Source organism: Neofelis nebulosa, chromosome 3, assembly GCF_028018385.1.
Source record: "Neofelis nebulosa isolate mNeoNeb1 chromosome 3, mNeoNeb1.pri, whole genome shotgun sequence".
Taxonomy (NCBI): domain Eukaryota; kingdom Metazoa; phylum Chordata; class Mammalia; order Carnivora; family Felidae; genus Neofelis; species Neofelis nebulosa.
Window position 1 is genome coordinate 35,613,793 of NC_080784.1, and position 21,764 is coordinate 35,635,556.

Genomic DNA, 21,764 nt, shown 5'->3' on the forward strand with positions numbered 1-21,764 from the left:
CAAAGGCACAGAATATTCAAATCTAACTGGTAAAGAATTCTAAACAGCAATTATAAAGAAATCCAGTGAGCTACAAGAAAACTGAAGCAGTACAGTGATCTCAGGAATAAAATTAATCAACGGAGGGGTACTTTACCAAAGAGATTAAAATTCTAAAGAACCAAACAGAATGTGGAGCTCAAGAATTCAACACATGAGATGAGGAAGGCACTAAAAAACATTGGAAATAGAGCAGATGGAGGAGAGAATAAGCAACTTGAGGACAGGGAGATAGAACTGTTCCTGTAGAAGAGGAGCGAGAACCCTATAAGAACTATCAGACCCCCATTAGGAGAACCTACAAAATTAAAGGGGATCCCGGAAGGAGAAGAGCGGGAGAAGGGAGCAGAGAGCGTGTTTAAAGAGGTGTCCTAGAGAACTTCCCAAGCCCAGAGAAAGAACTGGACACACAAGTCTAAGAAGCCAATAGACCACCTTCTCTAGCAGTGCAAAAAGACCCGCTCTGAGACATCACATTAAAACTGTCAAAAGTCAGTGATAAATTATTTTGAAGGAAGCCGGGGGAAAAAGACAGCCTACAAAGGAAGTCTCGTTAGGTTATCAGCAGATTTGTCAGCAGAAACTATGGAGCCCAGGAGAGCATGGAATGACATTTTAAAGTATTGAAAAACACAAATTGCCAGCCAAGAATACTGTATCTGGCAAAGTTATCCTTCATATATAAGGCGAAGTAAAGGCTTTCCCAGACAAACAGAAGCTAAAGGAGTTCACCCCCTCCAGACCACCTTCTAAGACATGTTGAAAGGAGCTTCTCAAGCTGAAATGAAAAGATGAAAGCGCACAGAAACCTAATTAAGGTGATAAATAGAATTAGAAAACGGACTTTTTTAGAATAGTACATAAAACAAGTATAAAGCTTAAAGGGAGAAGAGCATTAAAAATGACTATAGCTACTACAGCTTGGTAACAACATCAAAACATAAAAAAATTTGTGACATCAAAGCTATAAAAGGGGAAGGGTAAAGGATGGAAACTTTATAGGTGAACAAAGAGAAGTTGCTATCAGAAAAAAGACTGTTCTGTCTGTGGGATGCTTTATGTAAACCTCATGGTAACCACAAAGCAAACATCAAAGCAGAGACACACAAAACATAAAGGGGGAGCCTGAGCAAATCATGGAAACCATGGAAAACCACAAATTTACAAAGATAAACAGAAGGGGAAAAAAAAGGAGAGACAAAATAACCAAAAGGCAAGGGGTGCCTGGGTGGCTCAGTCACTTAAGGGTCCAACTCTGGATTTTGGCTCAGGTCATGATCTCACAGTTCAGGAGTTTGAGCCCTGCATCAGGCTCCACACTGACAGTGTGGGGCCTGCTTGAGATTCTCTCTCATTCTCCCTCTGCCCCTCTCCAGCTTGCTCTCTTTCTCAAAAAAAAAAATAAAAAATAATAATAACCAGGGGTGCCTGAATGGCTCAGTGAGTTAAGCGTTGCACTTCAGTTCAGGTCACGATCTCATGGTTTGTGAGTTCGAGCCCTGCATCGGGCTCTGTGCTGACAACTCAGAGCCTGGAGCCTGCTTCAGATTCTGTATCTTCTCTCTTTCTGCCTCTCCCCACTTACGCTCTGTCTGTCTGTGTCTCTGTCTCTCAAAAATAAACATTTAAAAAAATATTTTAAATAAAAAATGAACAGAAGGCAAAACAAAATGGCAGTAGTAAAACTTTACATATCAACAGCTACCCTAAATGTAAACAGATTGAACTCACCAATCAAAAGTCATAGAATGGCTGGATTAAAAAAGAAACAAGACCCAACTTTATGCCACCTACGGGAGACTTTTAGCTTTGAAGACACACATGGGCTCAAAGTGAAAGGATAGAAGACAACATTCCAAGCAAATGGAAACCGAAAGAAGGCAGGCATAGCCAAACTTATATCAGACAAAATAGACTTGAAGGCCAAAGGGTAACAAGAAACAAAGAAGGTCGTTTTGTAATGATAAATGGGCCAATACATTAAGAAGATAACGACATTAGTGTATATGCTCCCCACACCCAAGCATCAAGATATATTAAACAAATAGAGAAATAGGGAACAAAATAATAATGGATGGGACTGCAGAATCCTACTATCCGCAATGGATGAATCATCCAGACAGGATCAACAAGGAAACATTGGAATTGAACCACATGTTAGCACAAATGGACTTAATAGACATGTCCAGAACATTCCATCCTAAAGCAGCAAAATACACATCTTTCCAAGTGCACATGGAACATTCTCCAGGCTATATCATATGGCAGGATGCAGAGAAAATCTTAGCAAGTTTAAGAAGATTGAAGTCATGCCAACTGTCTTTTTGACCACAGTGGTATGAAACTAGAAATTAAGAGGATGGTGAGGAAATCTACAAATATGTGGAAATTAAACATCACACTTCTAAACCAGTGGGTCAAAGAAGATTATTAAAGTAGGAAATTACAAGTATCTCAAAAGGAAGTATCTCAGAAGGAAATTAAAAAGTATCTCAAAACAAATGGAAATAGAACATTGCAAATATTGTGGGATGTAGCAAAAGCAGTTCTGAAAGTTTGTAGCAATAAAAGCATGTATCAAGAAATTAGATCTCAAACAATATAACATTATACTTCAAGGAACTAAAAAAAGACCAAATGAGGCCCACAGCTAGCAGAAGGAAGGAAATAATAAAGATCAGAGTGGAAATAAATAAAATAGAAAACAGAAAATCAGTAGAAAGGATCAATGAAACTAAGGGCTGGTTCTACTTAACAAACCTTTAGCTAGACTAAAAAAAAAAAGAAAGAAAAAAATGAAAGAGAAGACATTACACCTGACACCACAGGAATGCATAGGATCATGAGACTGCAGCTGACCGTTGAACAGCGTGGGTTTGAGCTGCACGAGGCCACTTGTGGACTTTTTTCCCATAAATACAGTGCAATACTATACATATATTCTCCTTATGATCTTCTTAACAACACTTATCAGTATGCTTCTGATCAACAGTAAGCTCTTAGTAGTCAAGTTTTTAGGGAATAAAAAGTTAACAAGGATTTTTTACTATTGGGGGGTCAGTGCCCCTGACATGCACATTGTTCAAGGCTCAACTGTACTATGTACTGTTCAAGGCTCAATTGTACTATGAACAATTCTATACCAATAAAGTATGTAACAGAAGAAAGGGATGCATTTTTAAAACATACAACCTGCCAAGACTAAATCAGGAAGAAATAGAAAATTTAAGTAGACCAATAACGAGTAAAGAGATTGAATCCATAATCAAAAAACTCCCAACACAGAAAACTCTCCAAGACCAGATGGCTTCACTGGAGAATAACATTTAAAGAATTAATACCAATTCCCCTCAAATTTTTCCAAAATATCAAGGAGGGAAAACTTCTAAACTCATTCTGTGAGGCCAGCATTATGTTAATACCAAAACCAGATAAAAATACCACAAGAAAACTGTAGGCCAGTATCCCTGATGAATATAGATGTAAAAATTCTCAACAAAATACTAGCAAACTGAATTCAAAAACACATTAAAAGGATTATATGCCATAACCAAATAGAATTTATCACTGAGATGGAAGCATGCTTCAACGTGCACAAATCAATAAATTATATCACATCAATAAAATGAAAAATAAAAATCATGGCATCATCTCAAAAAAGCATCACAGAAAAATACTTGACAAATACAACATCCTTTCATGAAAATCCTTAACAGATTGGGTGTAGAAGAAATATAGCTCAACATAACAAACGCCATATATGACAGACAACTAACCTTAGACTCTGTGGAGAGAAATTGAAAGCATTTCCTTTAAGATCGAGACCAACACAAGGATGCCTACTCTCACCACTCCTATTCAATGAGTACTGGAAGTCTTAGCTAGAGCAATTAGGCAAAACAATGAAAGAAAATACATCCAGATCAGAAAGGAAAAACTAAAATTGTCACTATCTGCCGATGATATGATCTTATATATAGAAAATCCTAAAGAGTCAGTTAGGAAATGTCATTGACTTGATCAACAATTACAATAAAGTGGCAAGATACAAAACCAACATACAGAAATCAATTGCATTCCTTTACATTAATGATGAAGCATCTGAAAAAGAAAGAAAACTATCCTGTTCACAGTAGCATTAAAAAACAAAATAGAAATAAATTTAGCCAAGGAAATGGAAGATCTTTACAATGAAAACTACAAGACTTAGCTGGAAGAAATGGAAGAAGGCAAATTGAAAGACAACCCATGTTCATGGGTCGCAAGAATTAATCTTGCTATAATTGACATACTGCTCAAAGCAATCTATAGATTTAGTGCAATTCCCATCAAAATGCTAAAAGCATTTTTCACAGAAATAGACGAAGCAATCCTAAAATTTCGTATCAGAAAAGACCCCTAATAGCGAGGGCAATCCTGAGAAAAAGAACAAAGCTGGAAGTATCGTGCTTCCAATTTCAAACTATTGTGCAAAGCAGTGTTAATGAAAACAGTTTCGTACTGGCACAAAAAGAGACACATTGACCAATGGAACAGAATAGAGAGCCCAGAATTAAATCCCAGCATATACAGCCAACACCCAATAGTGGAAAGGATGGTGTCTTCAACGAACAGTGCTGGGAAGACTGGGGAAACACGTGCCAAACAATGAAATTGGACCCCTGTCTCACACCACTCACAAAGATGAATTCAAAAAGAATCAAAATCCCTAAGACTTGATACCATAAACTCCTAGAAGAAAATGTAGGCAAGAAGCTCATCAGTATTGGTCATGGCAGTGATTTCTTGGACATGATGCCAAAAGCACAAACAGCAAAAGCAAAAACCAGCAAATGAGACTATATTAAACTCAGAAGCTTCTGCACAGTAAAAGAAACAATTAACAAAATGAAAAACAACCTACAGAATGGGAAAAAAAAATGTGCACATACTGGACAAGGGGTTAATATCCCAAACATATATAAAGATCTCATACAACTTAATAACCAAAAAATTAAGATAATTTTTTGATTAAAAAACTAAACACACTTTCCAGAGAGGACATTAAAATGGCCAAACGGCACATGAAAAGATGCTCAGCATCCCTAATCATCAGGGAAATGCAAATCAAAACCACGAAGAAATTTCATCTCATACCTGTTAGGATGTCTGCAGGTGCTGGTAAGAATGTGGTGAAAAGGTAACCCTTATACTTTGTAGGTAGGAATGTAAATTGGTCCAAGAAATATGGAAAACAATACGGAGGTTCCTCAAAAAATTAGAACTAGTTGATACAATCCAGTCAATCCATTTCCGGGTATACACCCAAAGGAAACAAAAACAGGATTTCAACAGGATGTCTGCACTCCCATGTTTACCGCAGCATTAATTAAAGGAGCCAAGATACAGAAACAACCCAAATGCCCATCAACAGATGAATGGTTAAAAAAGATGTAGTACATATACATAATGGAATATTATTCAGCCGTAAGAAAAGAGGAAATCCCGCCATTTGTGACAGGATGGATGGAGCTTGGGCACAGTATGCTAAGTGAGATAAGTCAGACAGAGAAAGATAGTAGTTGTTGATATCACTTGCTCGTGGAATCTGAAAAAGTCAAACCTGGGGCTCCTGGGTGGCTCAGTCAGTTAAGCGTCCACCTCTTGGTTTCAGCTCAGGTCATGATCTCACAGTTCATGGGTTCGAGCCCTGCGTTGGGCTCTGTGCTGACAGTGTGGAGCCTGCTGACAATTCTCTCTCTCCCTCTCTCTCTGCCCCTCCCCCCAACTCTCTCCCTGTCTCTCTCAAAATAAATAAACTTTTTTTTAAGGCTTTTTAAAAAAGCCCATAAAAAACCAGTAAAATGGTAGTTACCAGGGCAAGGGGAGGGATAAGATTGATGGTATTTAAGGATGCAAACTTATTATAACAAGTAATAAATAAGCCGTAGAGTTCTAAGGTACAGTATAAGGAGTATAGACAGTAATGCTGTACTATAACTATGTAATGTGAAAGTATCATTACAAGGGCATAGGACAGCGTATAAATGTATCAAAGTAAGACACTGTACACCTCAGACTTACACAATGTTACGTGTCATTTCTCGTCAGTAAAAACAAAAAGCTGGACGGGTCTCGGATTGTCAGGCCGTGGGGCAGTGGAGTTCGGCCTTTGTTCTGGGGGTCAGACCAGTAGCAGAGAATAGAGTTGGTTGGAGTGGAGGAGGAGGGCAGGCGGAATGACTAGGTCTCTGTGACGCCTTAAATCCAGGTGGAAATGAAAATGGGTAAAGACTTGATAGGGAATGTTGTAGAAAGAGAATCAGGTGCGGCAACTGAGTGGCAATGAGAGACAAAGGAACGGGAAGAGTCAAAGTTACTTTGTTTTTAGAACCTTGCGATTGATAGGTGTAACTTGATAAAGTGAAAACTCCGTTATTTCAAAACAGTTTCAAAAGAAAACTAGCACTGAGGGAATTACATCTTTACCTGTGTAATTAATATGAAACCGTAAATTTTAAAGTTGAGAGGTATCAGAAAAACACCAGGAAAACATAAAATACATCAACAGGCATGCGTTATTTCAGATGATGTTCTCCCAGGTTGTCAGGGAGTAAAGTAAATGAGTTGTTTGCACGGACTGCATCGATAAGAGTTGTACCAAGTATCTTAAAACTTTATTCTTCTTCTCTTCACCCTGTGAAATGTCTCTAGGTGTATATGCTTGGATTGGCATTAATTTTGTCCTTGGACGATTCGAGCATATTGAAGATGGTAAGTATCATGTTTCCAACTAATGTGTCTGACTGGAAATGATGGCTGGTCCATCTAATCCAAAGGATAGAAAAGGAGCGAAGGTTTGTGACACAACTGAGTGTGTAGGAGCAGAGAGGGGGGCTAACGTTTCACACCATTACCTTGACTTCAGGTGGGAGGAGTGGATTGCATTTGCCTAGTTAGGCTTGAAAGTACCATGAAAACAAGGGGACTCTTCACGGGGTCTCAGTGCTCTGGATTTGTTCTGTTCCAATGGCTGTTTTTGTTCTTTGCAGATGAGGAGGCAGTTGTGGAGGTTAACATTCCTGGCAGTGAAAGCAGGGAAGCCATTCTCCGTAAAAGGACAGCCGGTATTCTCGACATGGGAGGCGTGTCGACCCAGATAGCATACGAAGTTCCCAAAACTGTAAGCTTTGCCTCCTCACAGCAGGTTATTATCTGTCAAATTTTCTTCTGTTTGCTTTGGTTTTCCTTTAACATGTCTCCATCCATTTTTGTTTTGTTTCCTGAGTCTGAACACACCCTTACTATGCTTGCTGAGGTCCCACCTTCCCGACCCAGGAGAAAGGAGTCAGGAGGAAGCCAAGCAAACCTCCGTTTGTGTTTGTTCATTGAAGTCGGCTGGTTTGTTTTCTGAACTTCACAGTTTTTGTTTGGTATAAATGTCAGTTACATGCTTGAATTTTTGTTTGTATTTTCTCTTCAATCACTTCTTTTCTCAACAGATATTGTAAAACTTAATGTAATGGCATCATATTTCTTAAGTTATAGTTGGGGAACGTGCTGCTTTTCTTTTTTTTTTTTTTTTTTTTTATAAGGCTCAGACAGCTTTTGACTTTTCTGGAAAGGACTCAGGTTTGAATGCACTGCTTGCACATTTCTGAACAGGGTTCCTCTGTTTCTCTCCATGCCCTTCGTGGCTTTCAGTCACTGCCTGTAGTTCCCCAGTAGGCTGGGCAGCCTTGTATAGTGAGCACCAGAAAGGTTTCTACATGTGTTCCTGAATTGCTACATGTCTTTGCGATTCTGTTTCCACTCAGCTATAAATTTCCACCAAAGCCTAGTTTCCTGCACTTTCCTGTCATATAGTGTAGTGGTTTAAAAAGGCTGCAGCTAGACAAGTCTAGGCTCCCTCATCAGGCTGGCCTCACCAGTTGTGTGACCTGATGCACATCACTTAAGTTCTTTGAACTTGGTTCTTCAACTGTAAATGTGAATGCAAGTACCTCTCACGGGGGCTTATTATAAAGCTGAAATGCTCTAGTGCAGATAGTATATCTAATGTACTGCCAGGCACCCAATGTTCACTCACTAAATGTTATTGGTATATTGATTAAGCTCTTAAGAAAAATGCTTTCTAAATTCAAGTATTACAATTTGTGTTTCCTACTTCTCATCCAGGAATGCCTCTAGAAACTATTGCACTCTGTTAAAAGTCATGTTTTCCTCCTCAAGATAAAGCAAAAACAAAACAAAAACAAATAACATAGCAGGTTTGGAAAAAATACTGAAAAATCAGGGCTAAAAGTTTTCTGTGTATGCATCACCCAAAAAAACCCATTGTTATCATTTTGTATTTCTTTTTATTCATTTTTTCCTCTTTATAGTTTTTTAAAATACAGTTGTTGTAATATTGCTGTTTATACAATTTTGCATCGCTTATTTAATAGGGCATATGCATGTTCCTCCATAAAATATTACCATAATTGACGAAACCCCCTTGAGGTTGTAGATTTAGATGACACCCAGTTTTTTTCTCTCACAGAATCGCTGAAGTCATATTTGTGTCTAAAGACTTTTCAACGGTTAGAATTATTCCTAAAGCATAGGCTTCCATAAGTAGGTTTTCTAGATTGGGGGATGTGAACTACATCGCTCACATCCCTTTACAGAAAGTAACGGTATCACAGATGTGCAGCATATCTGGAATTTCCTAAGTCAGAATTGTCATATTGAATTCAGAGGGGTGCTTAGAAGGGTCCTTGGGAAACGCAGAAGCAGAATTTTTTTGCTGCTTTCAGATGAGAATCTTTATAGATCCTTCTTTTTCACAGGAGGTAATTGTTATGGTATTGCCTAAAATATTAAAGTTTTTTATCCTTGCATCTGCAGGAAGAAGTCGCTAAGAACTTGTTGGCTGAATTTAACTTGGGATGTGATGTTCACCAAACTGAGCATGTGTACCGGGTCTACGTGGCCACATTTCTTGGGTTTGGTGGCAATGCTGCTCGACAGAGATACGAAGACCGAATATTTGCCAACACAGTTCAAAAGAACAGGTAAAGCACCTTCTGCTTCTCAGCGTTCACTTTCAGATCTCGGTCTCTGCTTGTAGAGTACCTCTCCAGGCAAAGCAGGGAGACCTCAAGCAGCAGAAGTGTGTCCACGCCATCAGCTTTCGACTCCCCTGCTAGCTGAGAAATAATTGAAGGGGCACTGGGGTCCTGCCTTCAGCCCCGAATCCACACCCCCTAGGATTAGAAATTTCACTATTAACATAGTAGGAGTTTTGACCCCTGGGTAGTGTATTTCACATTGCAGAGTCCCTGGGAAACTCAGTACCTGGGCTACTGCAGATGTCCTGGGGGCCAGCAGTACGTGACGATAAAATTGTCATTGATGATGGACGGGAATTATGTGTTGTTCTGGTGGTGTTCTGGAAAACCAGCCTGTGCGGTTATTTAGTGGATAAAACCATAGGGCAGGAAGGTATTCAAGAGCAAGAAATGATCCAGAAGTCTAAGTTAGTGGTTTTAAACATTTTTAACAGGGAAACTTTTAAAAATGAGTTTATGAAGAATTCTGGTATCGAAGAAATATAAAACAAAAGCAATGCTTTATCAGTTTAAATTTATTTTATCAGTTTAAGTATATAGCAGTTATTTATTTGAAATCAGTTCATAAGAAGAGCAAAGCTGTGTGGATGAATAAAAATATCTGAAATCTGGGGTTATATAAAATATTCTATTAATTACTGTTTTGTTTGTTTTGATGAGCAATTTTGAGGGGAAAAAAATCCTAATTTATACAGATAAATGGTAGTGTATAGTTAGTTCCTTGATCAATTTAATCTTAATAAGCCTGGGAGGCCTGAACTTGAAGAATGACCAAGTCAGAGCCATTCAGTACCACACTTTCCAGAAATTCACATGTGTGAATAGGAAGAACAATAAAAACTTCTTCTGCTCCAGACATTAATTGAATGGTGTTAGTTAAGAGATGGGTAGTCCCAGGGCACCTGGTGGCTCAGTCAGTTAAGTGCCTGACTCTTTGTTTTGGCTCAGGTCATGATCTCACCGCTTTGTGGGCTCCAGTCCCACATCGGGCCCTGTGATGACCGTGCAGAGCCTGCTTGGGATTCTCTCTCCCCCCCTCTCTCTGCCCCCTCCCCGACTCACACTGTCTCTGTCTCAAAAATAAATAAACTTTAAAAAAAAGAGAGAGAGATAGGTAGTCGCATAATTTCTTTTTAAGCATGGTGTATTATACGGTACATTGTGGCATAATTATTTTCTATAATAAATAGTCCTAAAATAGAAATATTTTATAAGTGATGTTTGAATTAGAACTTTGGAATTTTTTTTAATGTTCGTTTATTTTTGAGAGAGAGAGAGCATGACCGGAGAAGGCCAGAAAGAGGGAAATAGAGGATCCGAAGCAGGCTCTGTGCAGTGAACACAGAGCCTGAATGCAGGGCTTGAACTCACGAACCATGAGATCATGACCTGAGCGGTAATCAAGAGTTGGCCGCTTCACTGAGGCCACCCAGGCGCCTTATGAATTAGAACTTTGGAGAAACACCTTCTGCAATGTTAATTTTTACTAATTGATTTTAATGTCAAGAAACTTGTATAATGGACAATTCAGTGGTACTTCTTAATTTAGATATAGGGCAACTAAAAACAGTAATTTGACGAGTCTTGGACTTTGATAATAATTATAAATGTTAGTCATCACTTTTTACATATGAATTGAGCCTTGAAACGCATCGCTATTTCTCTGCTATTAGTAGCAATTGAGTTTTAAAAACGAAACATTTTTATTTAATGGCGAAGACCTTAACTTACTACATTCAAGTCCATCTTGAGTTGCCCTGAGTTTAGGAATAACCAACCTGTCAGTTGAGTGGCAGTCTCTGAAGACGTAAACAGCCTTTTCGGCCCATGTGACATCACAGCATCAAACACTAACAGGTCTAGTTGTTGTAAGCTGTTTTCTGCTCCTCGCTTGCTTAATGGTGACGAGCAGTGAGTACACATAATGGGATGACAGATGCAGGGAAATTTCACCGGGAAGTCGTGAGCACAGCGCATTCCAGTAGACAGTTAAGATTTCTTTTCCATGGGAATTCTCAGAGCCTGTAGTACAGTGGACACTCTCTTATCTACAGCAATTGGGATCAACAGTTGATTTTTAAAAATCAGTTAAAACCTGGGCTCCTGGGTGGCTCAGTCAGTCAAGCGTCGGACTTTGGTTCAGGTCATGGTCTCGCAGTTAGTGAGTTTAAGCTCCTCATTGGGCTATGTGCTGACAGCCTGGAGCCTGCTTTGGATTCTGTGTCTCCCTCTCTCTCTGGCCCTCCCCTGAGCGTGCACGTGCTCTCTCTCTCTCTCTCTCAAAAATGAATAAACTTAAAAAAAAATCAGTTAAAACAGAGGATCAAAAATCGAATCAAACCACAAGCATCTTATTTTAATTTATGTGTTCGTTTGCCAGTCTTTTGCTCTGGACTATGGTCTTTTCTTAGGCTACACCCGTCATCTCTCTGGCATGCACCACACCTCATCTCAGTGTCATTTTGGCTTTTTTAAAGATTACCAGGGGCTTAACAGACATTTGTAAAGGAATTTGATTTTTAAAGTTCTAGATTTTTCCCACATTTTCCCAATGTTTTTAAACCATGCTAATACTGAACTTGACAGCAGTTTTCGAGCAACTTGCCTTTATTTTGTTTTTCTAAGGCATCTAATGTGGCTTGCACGGACCCAGTTACTTCTGTCTGTAGTCACTTTTCATCTCTGTATGATTACACCAGCAAGCTCTAGTGGCAGAACAGGGTTGGAAGCGATACAGTTGGTGGGCATTCAGCTGCAGTGAACTTTAGACCGAGAGGAGTTCCGGAACCGCAGACACATGGGCCGAGAGTGCAGGCCGTGTGCCAGGGTACAGAAAGCTCTGGTAATCTGACCAGGTAGCTGTTTCACTGGACCCTGTTACAGTGTCTGCGTAGGTATCTGCTGTATGCACGTGTGGATGGGTGGTGAACCAACCTCCTCCAAGAGGGAGCTCGAGAACCTGTTTCCCTGACCTCGTTATCCTGGAACCCTTTCGTGTTCCCCCAGGACACCCTGCAGGGCTCACGTTCCACACAGCATGTCTTGAGAAACGCTGGCTTGCAGCCGCTGCTTGAAAACACGGTTTTCTGTCAGTCTCAAATCAAGTTTCTCTTTGTCCCGTAGGCTCCTGGGGAAGCAGACTGGTCTGGCTCCTGACACCCCATACCTGGACCCTTGCTTACCCCTGGACATTAAGGACGAAATCCAGCAAAATGGGCAGACCATGTACCTCCGGGGAACAGGAGACTTTGACCTGTGCCGAGAGACCATCCAGCCTTTCATGAATAAAACAAACGAGACGCAGACCTCCCTCAACGGGGTCTACCAGCCCCCCATTCACTTCCAGAACAGCGAATTCTATGGCTTTTCGGAGTTCTACTACTGCACTGAGGATGTGTTACGAATTGGGGGGGACTACAACGCTGCTACTTTTACTAAAGCCGCAAAGGTAACCTTCAAAGAAACCCTCTTCTCCTGCATGCTTTTGAGAGATGGTGTAGACACTGGCAGCCTGTGTCCCCCCTTCACGTTTGGAGGCCCAGCCCAAGAGCAGGGGAAGGTGGAGGATGGAAGGCTGTAGTGCAACCTGTTGGGGATCCTGTTCCTTGGCTGAGCGAAAGAGGTAGTCCCGACAGGAGTCACAGATCCACGGGGAGCCACCTGCTGCCCACTACTCCGGGCACTGCTCTGATGGCCAGTGGCTTCCAGGTGACAGACTTGCATATTACTCTGTAGTAATGCCACTGGTATCAGGCCATACTCCTGCAGCCTTCCTGTCCTGCTCTCTCCGCCCTAGCGGGGCCTGTGTCTGTCACCTGCCCTACTACAGGAGCCTCCCCGCTGGCCTTCCTGCGTCTGGTCTCCCTCTGTCATTCATCAGTCACGCCGCTCCCAGAGACAGACCTGTCTAAAGCACAAGTCTCCTCTCTATTTATTGTCTTCAGCGGCTTCCTTTTATACCAGGATAAATCACAAATGCCTTAGCATGCCTTCTTCCCGGGGCCTCCTCTCCCGACCTCTCATGACCTACTCCAATCATAGCTACTCGTTGCCCTTGCATCCAAGCTACTTCCCATCTTGTCTTCATTCACGCTGTTTGCTCTGCCCTAAATGTCTGTCCTTACCTCTCACCCCAGACTGAGTGTTGTTCTGTGTTCCCTGGGGCAGTTTCACCATCTCTCAGAGCCTCAGTTTCTTCCTCCTTGAAATAGATGTTGCAATCATAGCCATGCCAAGGAGTGGTCTTAAGTATTGCACTCAGAAAAGGCCCTTAGTGCTCAGTAGATCTTAGTTATTAATATTATTACAGGGGCACCTGGCCGGCTCGGTTGGTTAAGTGTCCGACTTTGGGTTTCGCCTCAAATCATGACCTGTTTGTGAGTTCGAGCTCCGAGTCGGGCCCCTTGCTGACAGTGCAGAGCCTGCCTGGGATTCTCCCTCCCTCTGTCTCTGCTCCTCCTGCGGCCACATGCCCGTGTGCTCGCTCTCTCTCTCTCTCTCTCTCTCTCTCTCAAAGCAAAAATCTTTAAAAATACATAATATTACAAATAACTTCAGGAAGAGATGGCACCTCTCTCCCTTCACCTAAAGACAAAGCCTTCTGTAATCAGCTTGGTGTTCCCCGAGCCTTGCACTGTGTCACTTCAGACACAGGCGGCCACTCTGAACCAGCCCAGGTACCACTTCACTCTTCCAGAAGCTTACGCCAGTCGCAGGCAGTCACAGAGGAGGAAACTAAGCAGTTTCGAAGAGGCTGGTTGTGGGCAGGGAAGTTTTCTGTAACAATAACTTTGGCAGAATTTTAAGACAGAACAACCATGGTCTTTGCTGATCAGTAAGCATTTGCTGGGTTCACGTTACACATAGAGATGAAGCTTGTGTTGCCTAATTGGAAGGATATGGTTGTTTATGAATATGAATTTGGTAAACCCTTTTTAAAATGAAGAACCTGTTCACTTACCGGTGATTTATTTGGGGTGAAATTTCTTCCAGGATTATTGTGCAACAAAGTGGTCGATCCTGCGGGAACGCTTTGACCGAGGACTGTATGCCTCACACGCCGACCTCCACAGGCTAAAGTAAGCAGTGGGTGGCCGTCCCCAGGCGGTTTCAAGAAACTGTGCACGAGTGTTGGCCCCTGGCTTGCCACACCCAGGCCCCAGTCTACTTTTGCATCCCCATCGGTCACTGTTTCCCCTCACCTACCCTGGGCTCCTTTCAGACAGGACAACAGCTACTTGTGTCCAAACATGTCTTACGGTGTTTTGTTCACTTTTGCTGTTCCTTCCACCTAGAGTTCCCCTGTCCGTCCCTTGCTTGTTGAAGTCCTGCCCAGACCTCAGAGTCAGGTCAGCGCTATCTCACGTCTTCCTCTGCCCCTTCAAGCAGACGCCACCCACCTCAGTCTCCAGAGCGCGCATTATGTCTCCCCAGTGGCATTTATCAAATTCTGCCTTATTTCTTAGTAACTTGGTGCTTTTCAAAAATCCTGTCATTATAAGTCATTTAAGTGCATTGGCTGTCTTATTACTAACTTAGCCCAGCACTTTGCAAAAAGTAAGTCTCTAATAAGGATTTCAGAGCACAAAATAACAGAGCTGAAAAGGACCCTCTGCCTTCTCGTTTTATAATAAACTGAGGTCCAAAGAAGTTGGCACTTTATCAGCGTAAATGATTGCCTGAGGTAAAAATATGTCATGGCCATGTATTAAATCCTACCGTGACCGCGTTTCGTGAGCTCATTGATTTTGACAGGGGAATTATTTTGGGTTGTGGACAAGGGGACAAACCAAGTAAATCAACCGGAAAGGCGCACATGGGTGGTCCGGCTGCTCAATGCAGGCCTAGGGAAGCCTTTGCACCCGCGTTGGTCACAGGGAAAGGCCGTTTCAGCGTCCGGTTCATTTTGACAAGCAAATGAATTCCACTTACGTTTGTGCTTGGTGTTCGTAGGTATCAGTGCTTCAAGTCTGCCTGGATGTTTGAGGTGTTCCATAGGGGCTTTTCGTTTCCTGTCAACTACAAAAACTTAAAGACAGCCTTACAAGTTTACGATAAGGAGGTTCAGTGGACCCTCGGAGCAATCCTTTACAGGACCCGGTTTTTACCGTTAAGGTACGGCTCTGAATTTGGTGACGAGAATCAAACAGAAGATGCTTTTCTGTGGTTATGATCAGCGCGGCACCTGTGGTTTGAGGGCGTTTGGGGCAAGCGCTGGCCGTGGGCAGACTGTGGTCAGTGAACTTTGACTTTGGTCTTCCCCCCAGTGCATCCTTCCCACCCCACCCATCCCATCAGATGCAGCACGAAACTGTTTGATTTTTCCCAAGTGTCTTTCCCTGGCCCCTGCACGGAAGGGTTAGTTCTGGGGTTCTTCACCTTTGTGGCTTTGGACTCCTTCTCAAAATACTGTTTTTAATGTATGAAGTCAATAACAGGTTACAGAGGAAACCACAGTATTGAAATATAGACATCAAATATATTTCTCAAATTTATCAAATATTTACAGAAAACGTATTGGCGACATAGTGATGCGTGTTCTTTTTTGTTAAAACGTGAAATAACAAATCCGGGAGCAGAACTAGTGCTTCCTGTAATTTCAGTACAGTGATGTCAGTGATGTGTGTCGATGTCTGGAGGCACCTGCCAGCCCCCACCACGCCACGTGACAGTGGCCTGTGAGCTGCCCCACGGTCAAAGCCACAAGCAGTGCCGACGCTCCCGTAGCTTGTGGTCTGCACTCGTGGTTGGTGGCGATGCCGGTCGGAATCGGGAAAATAAAGGTGGACGTTTTCCCCGTTCGCGTTCGCAGACCTGGCTGTCAGCTGGCCCCGCATAACAACCCTGGTGCACTCACAAATGAGGAGTTCGTTTTCGGGGGATTTTTTTTATCCCCTTCGCTTAATTGAGCATGTCCCAGCAATCCGTTTAGCTGGGCTAACCGCAAAGAAGTGTGAGTCGTGGCTGTTACTGCTCCCAGACAGGTGGTCTGATTCCACATTGGCGTCCAGCTCGTAGTGAAACCCTCACAGGTCTTTTAAAGTTCTCTGATTTTTGACCCAAGTTACAGTGATGGTAGCTGAACGCACGTTCACGTGGTATCCTGTTAATAATTACAGCCACCCTCTGTTAGGCCAGGCGGCTTCCGTTACAGAGGGAAAGAAACTGAGCCCCGGAGACCGGGATGGCAGTTTTTGTCTCCGAGCGGAGCCCTAAATCCGGTTCCTCCGATAGGGCACGTGCCCCGTGCGCTGTCACATCGCGTTCCTGGCCTGATTCGCCCTCTTTGTTCTGTGTCCCGCTGCCCAGGGATATCCAGCAGGAGACCTTCCGGGCCAGTCACGCTCACTGGAGGGGCTTCTCCTTTGTCTACAATCACTACCTGTTCTCGGGCTGCTTCCTGGTGGTCCTGCTCTCCATCCTCCTCTACCTGCTGCGGCTGCGGCGCATTCACAGGCGGACGCTGCGTGGCGCTTCGACCACCACCCTCTGGCTGGAGGAAGGCCTGCCGTCCCAGAAGATGGCCGCGTGAACTTAGGGACGGGAGTTCGAGAGCCCAGGAAGACTTTCTGAAGGAAAAGCCATTTTTGCCTCAGGGTTTCTCCTCCTTATTCTCTTTCGGCTTTGTTTTTCCTTTCCCTTTTTTGTTCCTTGCAACAAAAACAAACTCCACTGTCGTAAGCTCTGCCTGTCCAGAAAGTGTTGCGGTTAGCCGTTCTGAATACAGGTTTAAGTGGAGGAAAAAGGGAAAATGACTTTGTTTTTGCTGCATAGGATACCGACTAAGATTTTTGGCTTTTCTCTGAGGGATGTTAAATTTTAAACAGCTGCACTTTGCCTCTGGAGGGAATGGCAAAGCCGTTTGCCATCAGTGGTGGTGGCACTGACGAGTGTCGCGTTCTCAGAACCAGAACCCGCCCGGCGGAAATCGCAGTCCTCTTTTTGTCCGTCTCAAAAGCTCTAAGCTGAAGAGGGTGGTGTGTAGTTTTCACTTACTGTTCAGGTCTGTCACTACATGTTTTGTTTGTGGGCTGAAAAACTCAAAGCCATTTATACCCAAGACGGAGAAAGGCAGGCACCAGGAGGTAACTGTTTTTAAAACTGATAGTCCTGGAGGATGTGAAATAATGACTAGAGCAGTGCACATGTGTGTGTGAGAGAGCATTTTGTGTGTGTGTGTGAAAAAGTGAGAGAATGCGTGTGTGAGAGAAAGTATGAGAGAATGTGTGTGTGTGTGTGAGAGAGAGAAAGAATGTGAGAGAGAATGTGTGTGTGAAACAATGTGTGTGTGAGAAAGTGTGCGTATGAGAAAGTGTGGGAGAGAAGCGTGTGTGTGTAGGAGGAAGAGTGTGTGTGAGAGAGGGAATGTGGGTGCATGAGAGAGCAATGCTAAGGGTAGAGGATGAGAGAATGCAGTGCTCTTTCTTTTGAAAGCACACACACTTCAAAATTTATTGTTTCATTTCTTTTTATGTAGAAAAATCCCCATTACCGTTCATGCATTGTCTTTCCTCACCACGGGTAATGACTTGCTCAGTCGCACCTTTCAGCAGCCTTAGAACATTATGTCTTTGAGTTGGAAAATCCCTCAAGTTTCACCGCTTTCGACATCATTGGAACTGGAGCTCGTGCCTACTGACAGGCACGTCCGCATTTCTTAGTGGTACGTTTTTCCGGGCTTAATTGTGCTCTGGTTTCCTCCAACTTCGAGTTGGTGTTCCCCTCCTTAATTAAAAATGGTCTCAGTGGTTTTATTTTGGAGGCCCCCATGCTTACAGGTTCTCTTTATTACGGCCATGATTGAAGCCATGGTTGTTAATACCACTGTAAATCCGGACGAAGAGAAGGGTCTGACTTCAACAAGAAATAAACTCACATTTTGAGAAAATGGGTTCGACATTTTAAACAAAGACCTAAAGAAGACAGCTGGATTGGTGTATGTGAGATCGGTTGTTTTACACCTATTCATTTTGTTTAGAAGCTTTGGGAATTCTCATACCTAGTTTTTTTAGGTGAAGTTCTTTTTATGAGTGTGTGTGTATGTGTGTGTGTGTGTGTGTGTGTGCATGCGTGCTGTTTCTTAGAACAGTGAAATTCGGTTGGTTGGTAGCAAATGTTTATTTTGAGAACCATCAGCTGCTTTTTCAGACTTCGTTGATTAGAGAAAGGATTCAGATCCTGGAGCCCTTATTTAACTTAGATTTTTATCTTGTTTATTATTTAAAACATGGCATACTGTATCTTGATGACTTGAAAAGATTACAAATGTATAAAAGAAACGCAAATTCTCTTACTCTGCTCTTCACAAGTGAATATTCTAACAGTGAAAAAGTTATCGGTAGAATACTCGTCTCTGAGATCTACGGAAGGTTGGAGGAGCGGCGTCCTGGTACAGCCTCTGATGTGTGTGGGGTCTTGTTTCAGAGAGGACGGAGGTAAATGGCCCTGTGAAAGGTCCAGCTTCAGAAACGCTGGTCTCCAGCTATTCAAGTGCTCGGTCCCTGGTAAATGCCGTTCCTTATCAAGACCCAGCCACCGATGAGCCGTGTTTTAGATACCCCGGGAGCAAAGTGAGCTGGCGTGCTTGTCCTTGAATCCTCTGACGGGGTTTGTCCTGTAGACTGCGGGTGGCATTAGCGGCGAAGAGGGAGTGTGTTTACGTGTTAGCTTTTCTGCTGCCAACCGTTGGGAGTAGTAAGTGACCTGAGAATGAAACTTTTCAAATGCCTGGAGTATGTGATTTTTGCCTTTAAAATCAAGGCAAGGATTAGCCAGCATAGGCCCAGATTTAAATGGGCCTTAGTTCAGACTTCCCACCATAGATTGCCACTTTTTAAACAAAGGGTGCCAGTGTGGTCCAGCTCGGTACCGTTTGGGGGCAGAATCGAGACAGCCAGTTCTGCTTTACACCTAGCCTAGGGATCCCTCTGCAAGGACCTACCTCAGTCTTCGAAAGAAATCCCAAACCAGGGTTCCAAGGCCCAAACAACCTTATACTTTACATAGTTAAGTGCCCATGTTCCCCTGCCAAAGAACTCCCAGGACGAGGGCTTGGCCAACTATTGGCCACAGGGAAAATCTAGAAGACCTTTGAGCTGAGAATGGTTTTTCAATTTTTAAAAGGTTGTTAAAAGAAAAAAAAGGGGGAAGAATATGTGACAGTGTATGTGACCTGTCGAGCCTAAAATACTTACTAAATGTCCCTTTATGGACAGATGTCCCTTAAAGATGTTCACGGACCCCTGCGCGAACGACCCCATTCAAGAAGGCATACGCACCACATTCTCTTAGTTCAGGAGGCTAGTTGCCGTGTATGGGCACAAAAAGAGCTGGGCAAGAGCTGACCAGTTTTCAATCCTGAAGTATTTGTGTGTGTACCAGAATTCCACTTCTTACCTTTCCCTCTAGATTATTTTCAAGGTCAGTTTTCCAGTAAGCCAGCAAACATGCGTCCCCCCACGGGCTGAGAAGGTGCTGTTCAGGAAGGAGGGCTTGCTGCGTTACGTGGAGAGGCCTGCATTCTCCAGAGGATCTCACGTGGGTCTTTCTGACGCAAGGGGGGCCGGGCTGAGAGGCAAGCACGGGAGGAGCTTATTAATCCAGGAGAGGAGTTCATAGCAATTAAGGGCTGGCCAAGAAGGCAGGGAACTCAGAATACTTGGAATAGAAAGCAAAAGAAATGGCGCCAGTGGGGTTTTCCGGCAGCCTCGTGGAAGAAAACGCCGTGTCGAGCCTTGCTGGGAGTGCCGCTACAGGAGATGCTCTCCTGTCGTCACACTGTGCGCTGCTGCTTTCCAGACCTCCGAGGACGCTCCCAGAGATCTGGCAGTCCATTGAAGGACATCACAGTAACAGTACAAACATACCCCTTTGTAACCAGTGCTGCTTGCATATTTTCACCCTCAACTGCTGGCGCTCCCCAGCCTGGGGGCGGGGGCGGGGGTAAGCTGGAGAGGCTGCGTGTGGCTGCTCCTGGCCCCCCTGGACGGCTGGGAGGGTCACTTGTTCACACCTGCGCACTCAGGTTGGCAACCTCTTAGATGGACAGATATTTAAAGTTTAAACATCAGGCCTGCATAGAATAGTTTTCCTTAGAAGAAGCATGCATCAAGAAGCTTGGAAAGGCAAATGTGTTTTCTAAGCTTTAAAAAAAAAAACACCGGCTTTAGGGTTTTGTGTGATTATGTGCAATGCAGCAAAACTACCGACACGTAAATTATTTAGCTATTTACTTCTACTTGAGTGTTTTCTTTTTTGTGGTACTGCTTTTCCGGTTCAGTAATGAATGATGTGCCCCACCAAGGAAAATTCTTTGTTCTGTCACTGAGGTGATGTTTTACAGTTAGGAATTACAAAAACTAAGGGAGATCTTTAAATGGTTTTTTTTTTTTAATTTCAATGATGTTTTCCATTCAGGATAAGGATAATGGCCTTTGGGGTGCTGTGGGCTCCAATGAGTTTCCATATTTGGCAGCCTCGTGTTGCCACGCTCGCACACAGAAGGGTGTGGAGAGCCAGTAAAATGAAAGCTCATCCGCTGGCCCACAGACCCTCTGTGAGCTTGCTTGCTTATGACTGAAGTAGGTTTTCCTCTGGTGTTTGAATCTTGTCACCTGTTAGAATGCTTAGTTGAACTGGAGTCTCAATTCGGTACAATAAATGGTCTGAGTCTGACTGCACACCCTGCATTTGCTGTATTTACGTGCATACAGTGAAGCACACTCCGTCTGTGTTCTGGAGGGAGGGGTCTGCGTGTCCAGCAGCTCACAAGCCAAATATTTCACAAGGAGAAATATTTACCAAGGTGTAATATCAACCCGTGCATCAATAGCAAAGGCCATTCGGTGCCAACTGTTAATAAGGTTATCATTTTAAGATATTAACTATAGGGGCGCCTGGGTGGCTCCCTTGGTTAGGTGTCCCAACTCTTGATCTCAGCTCAGGTTTTGATCTCCGGGTTGTGAGTTCAAGCCCCACATTGGGTGTGAAGCCTACTTTAAAGTAAATAAATAAATAAATAAATAATAAATAAAATATTAACTCTGAATATAGATCAGAAAACTAGAATTAATGAACTTTTATGTATTTTTTCTTATAAATAGTGAAATCAAATGCTAACCTTACATTACACGGTTCTGCAGTTAGATCTAAGCTTAAAAGCATGGGCTTGTTTCCAGAGAAATGTGAATCTCCGTGTTTATGTTAACTAACAACTATTAGAAACTACAATTCTTTCAGCGGCTTGAGACTGTATAGAGGTTTACCCTGGGGTGGGAGGAGGTGAGCCCGAGCCATAACCCAAAAACAGATGATGGAGACAGGTGGAGCGGGAAGGGACCAGCTGTTAACAAAAAGAAGAGCCTAAGACATATGTATGGAAGGGTGTGAGGGACTAGCAGAGCACAGTGGGAGTTCAGCGTGAGCACAGAAGCACAGTACTTGGAAGGCAGAAAGAATGGGATGATGAAGTTGAAAGAGAACTTGCTTAAATAATTTCTGAGGTAGGACAATAAATATAGGTCTTTGGGCCGGAGGGCAAATAAAATATTTAAGGCATCTAAAGATGTCTAAATTTTACTCCACTTGATTGACGAGAAGTAAGTACCTGTTTCCAACAGCTGCCCATGTCAACAG

At 43.0% G+C, this 21,764-nt stretch overlaps 1 protein-coding gene across 6 annotated transcripts in view; it reads left to right on the forward strand.

Moving 5' to 3' along the window:
* ENTPD4 (ectonucleoside triphosphate diphosphohydrolase 4) overlaps positions 1 to 21,764 on the forward strand; it is a 41,989-nt gene that overhangs the window by 15,516 nt on the left and 4,709 nt on the right. For 2 of the 6 annotated variants that reach the window (XM_058720312.1, XM_058720310.1), the window contains 8 exons: positions 6,733 to 6,792; positions 7,071 to 7,225; positions 8,908 to 9,074; positions 12,255 to 12,579; positions 14,124 to 14,209; positions 14,426 to 14,479; positions 15,084 to 15,245; positions 16,440 to 20,809. In XM_058720312.1, the coding sequence (XP_058576295.1) occupies positions 6,733 to 6,792; positions 7,071 to 7,225; positions 8,908 to 9,074; positions 12,255 to 12,579; positions 14,124 to 14,209; positions 14,426 to 14,479; positions 15,084 to 15,245; positions 16,440 to 16,662 (1,232 nt within the window). In that variant the 3' untranslated portion in view covers positions 16,663 to 20,809. Of the gene's footprint in view, positions 1 to 6,732; positions 6,793 to 7,070; positions 7,226 to 8,907; positions 9,075 to 12,254; positions 12,580 to 14,123; positions 14,210 to 14,425; positions 14,480 to 15,083; positions 15,246 to 16,439; positions 20,810 to 21,764 lie in introns of those variants that run through there. The other 4 variants (XM_058720313.1, XM_058720316.1, XM_058720314.1 and 1 more) reach the window with 4 other exon arrangements.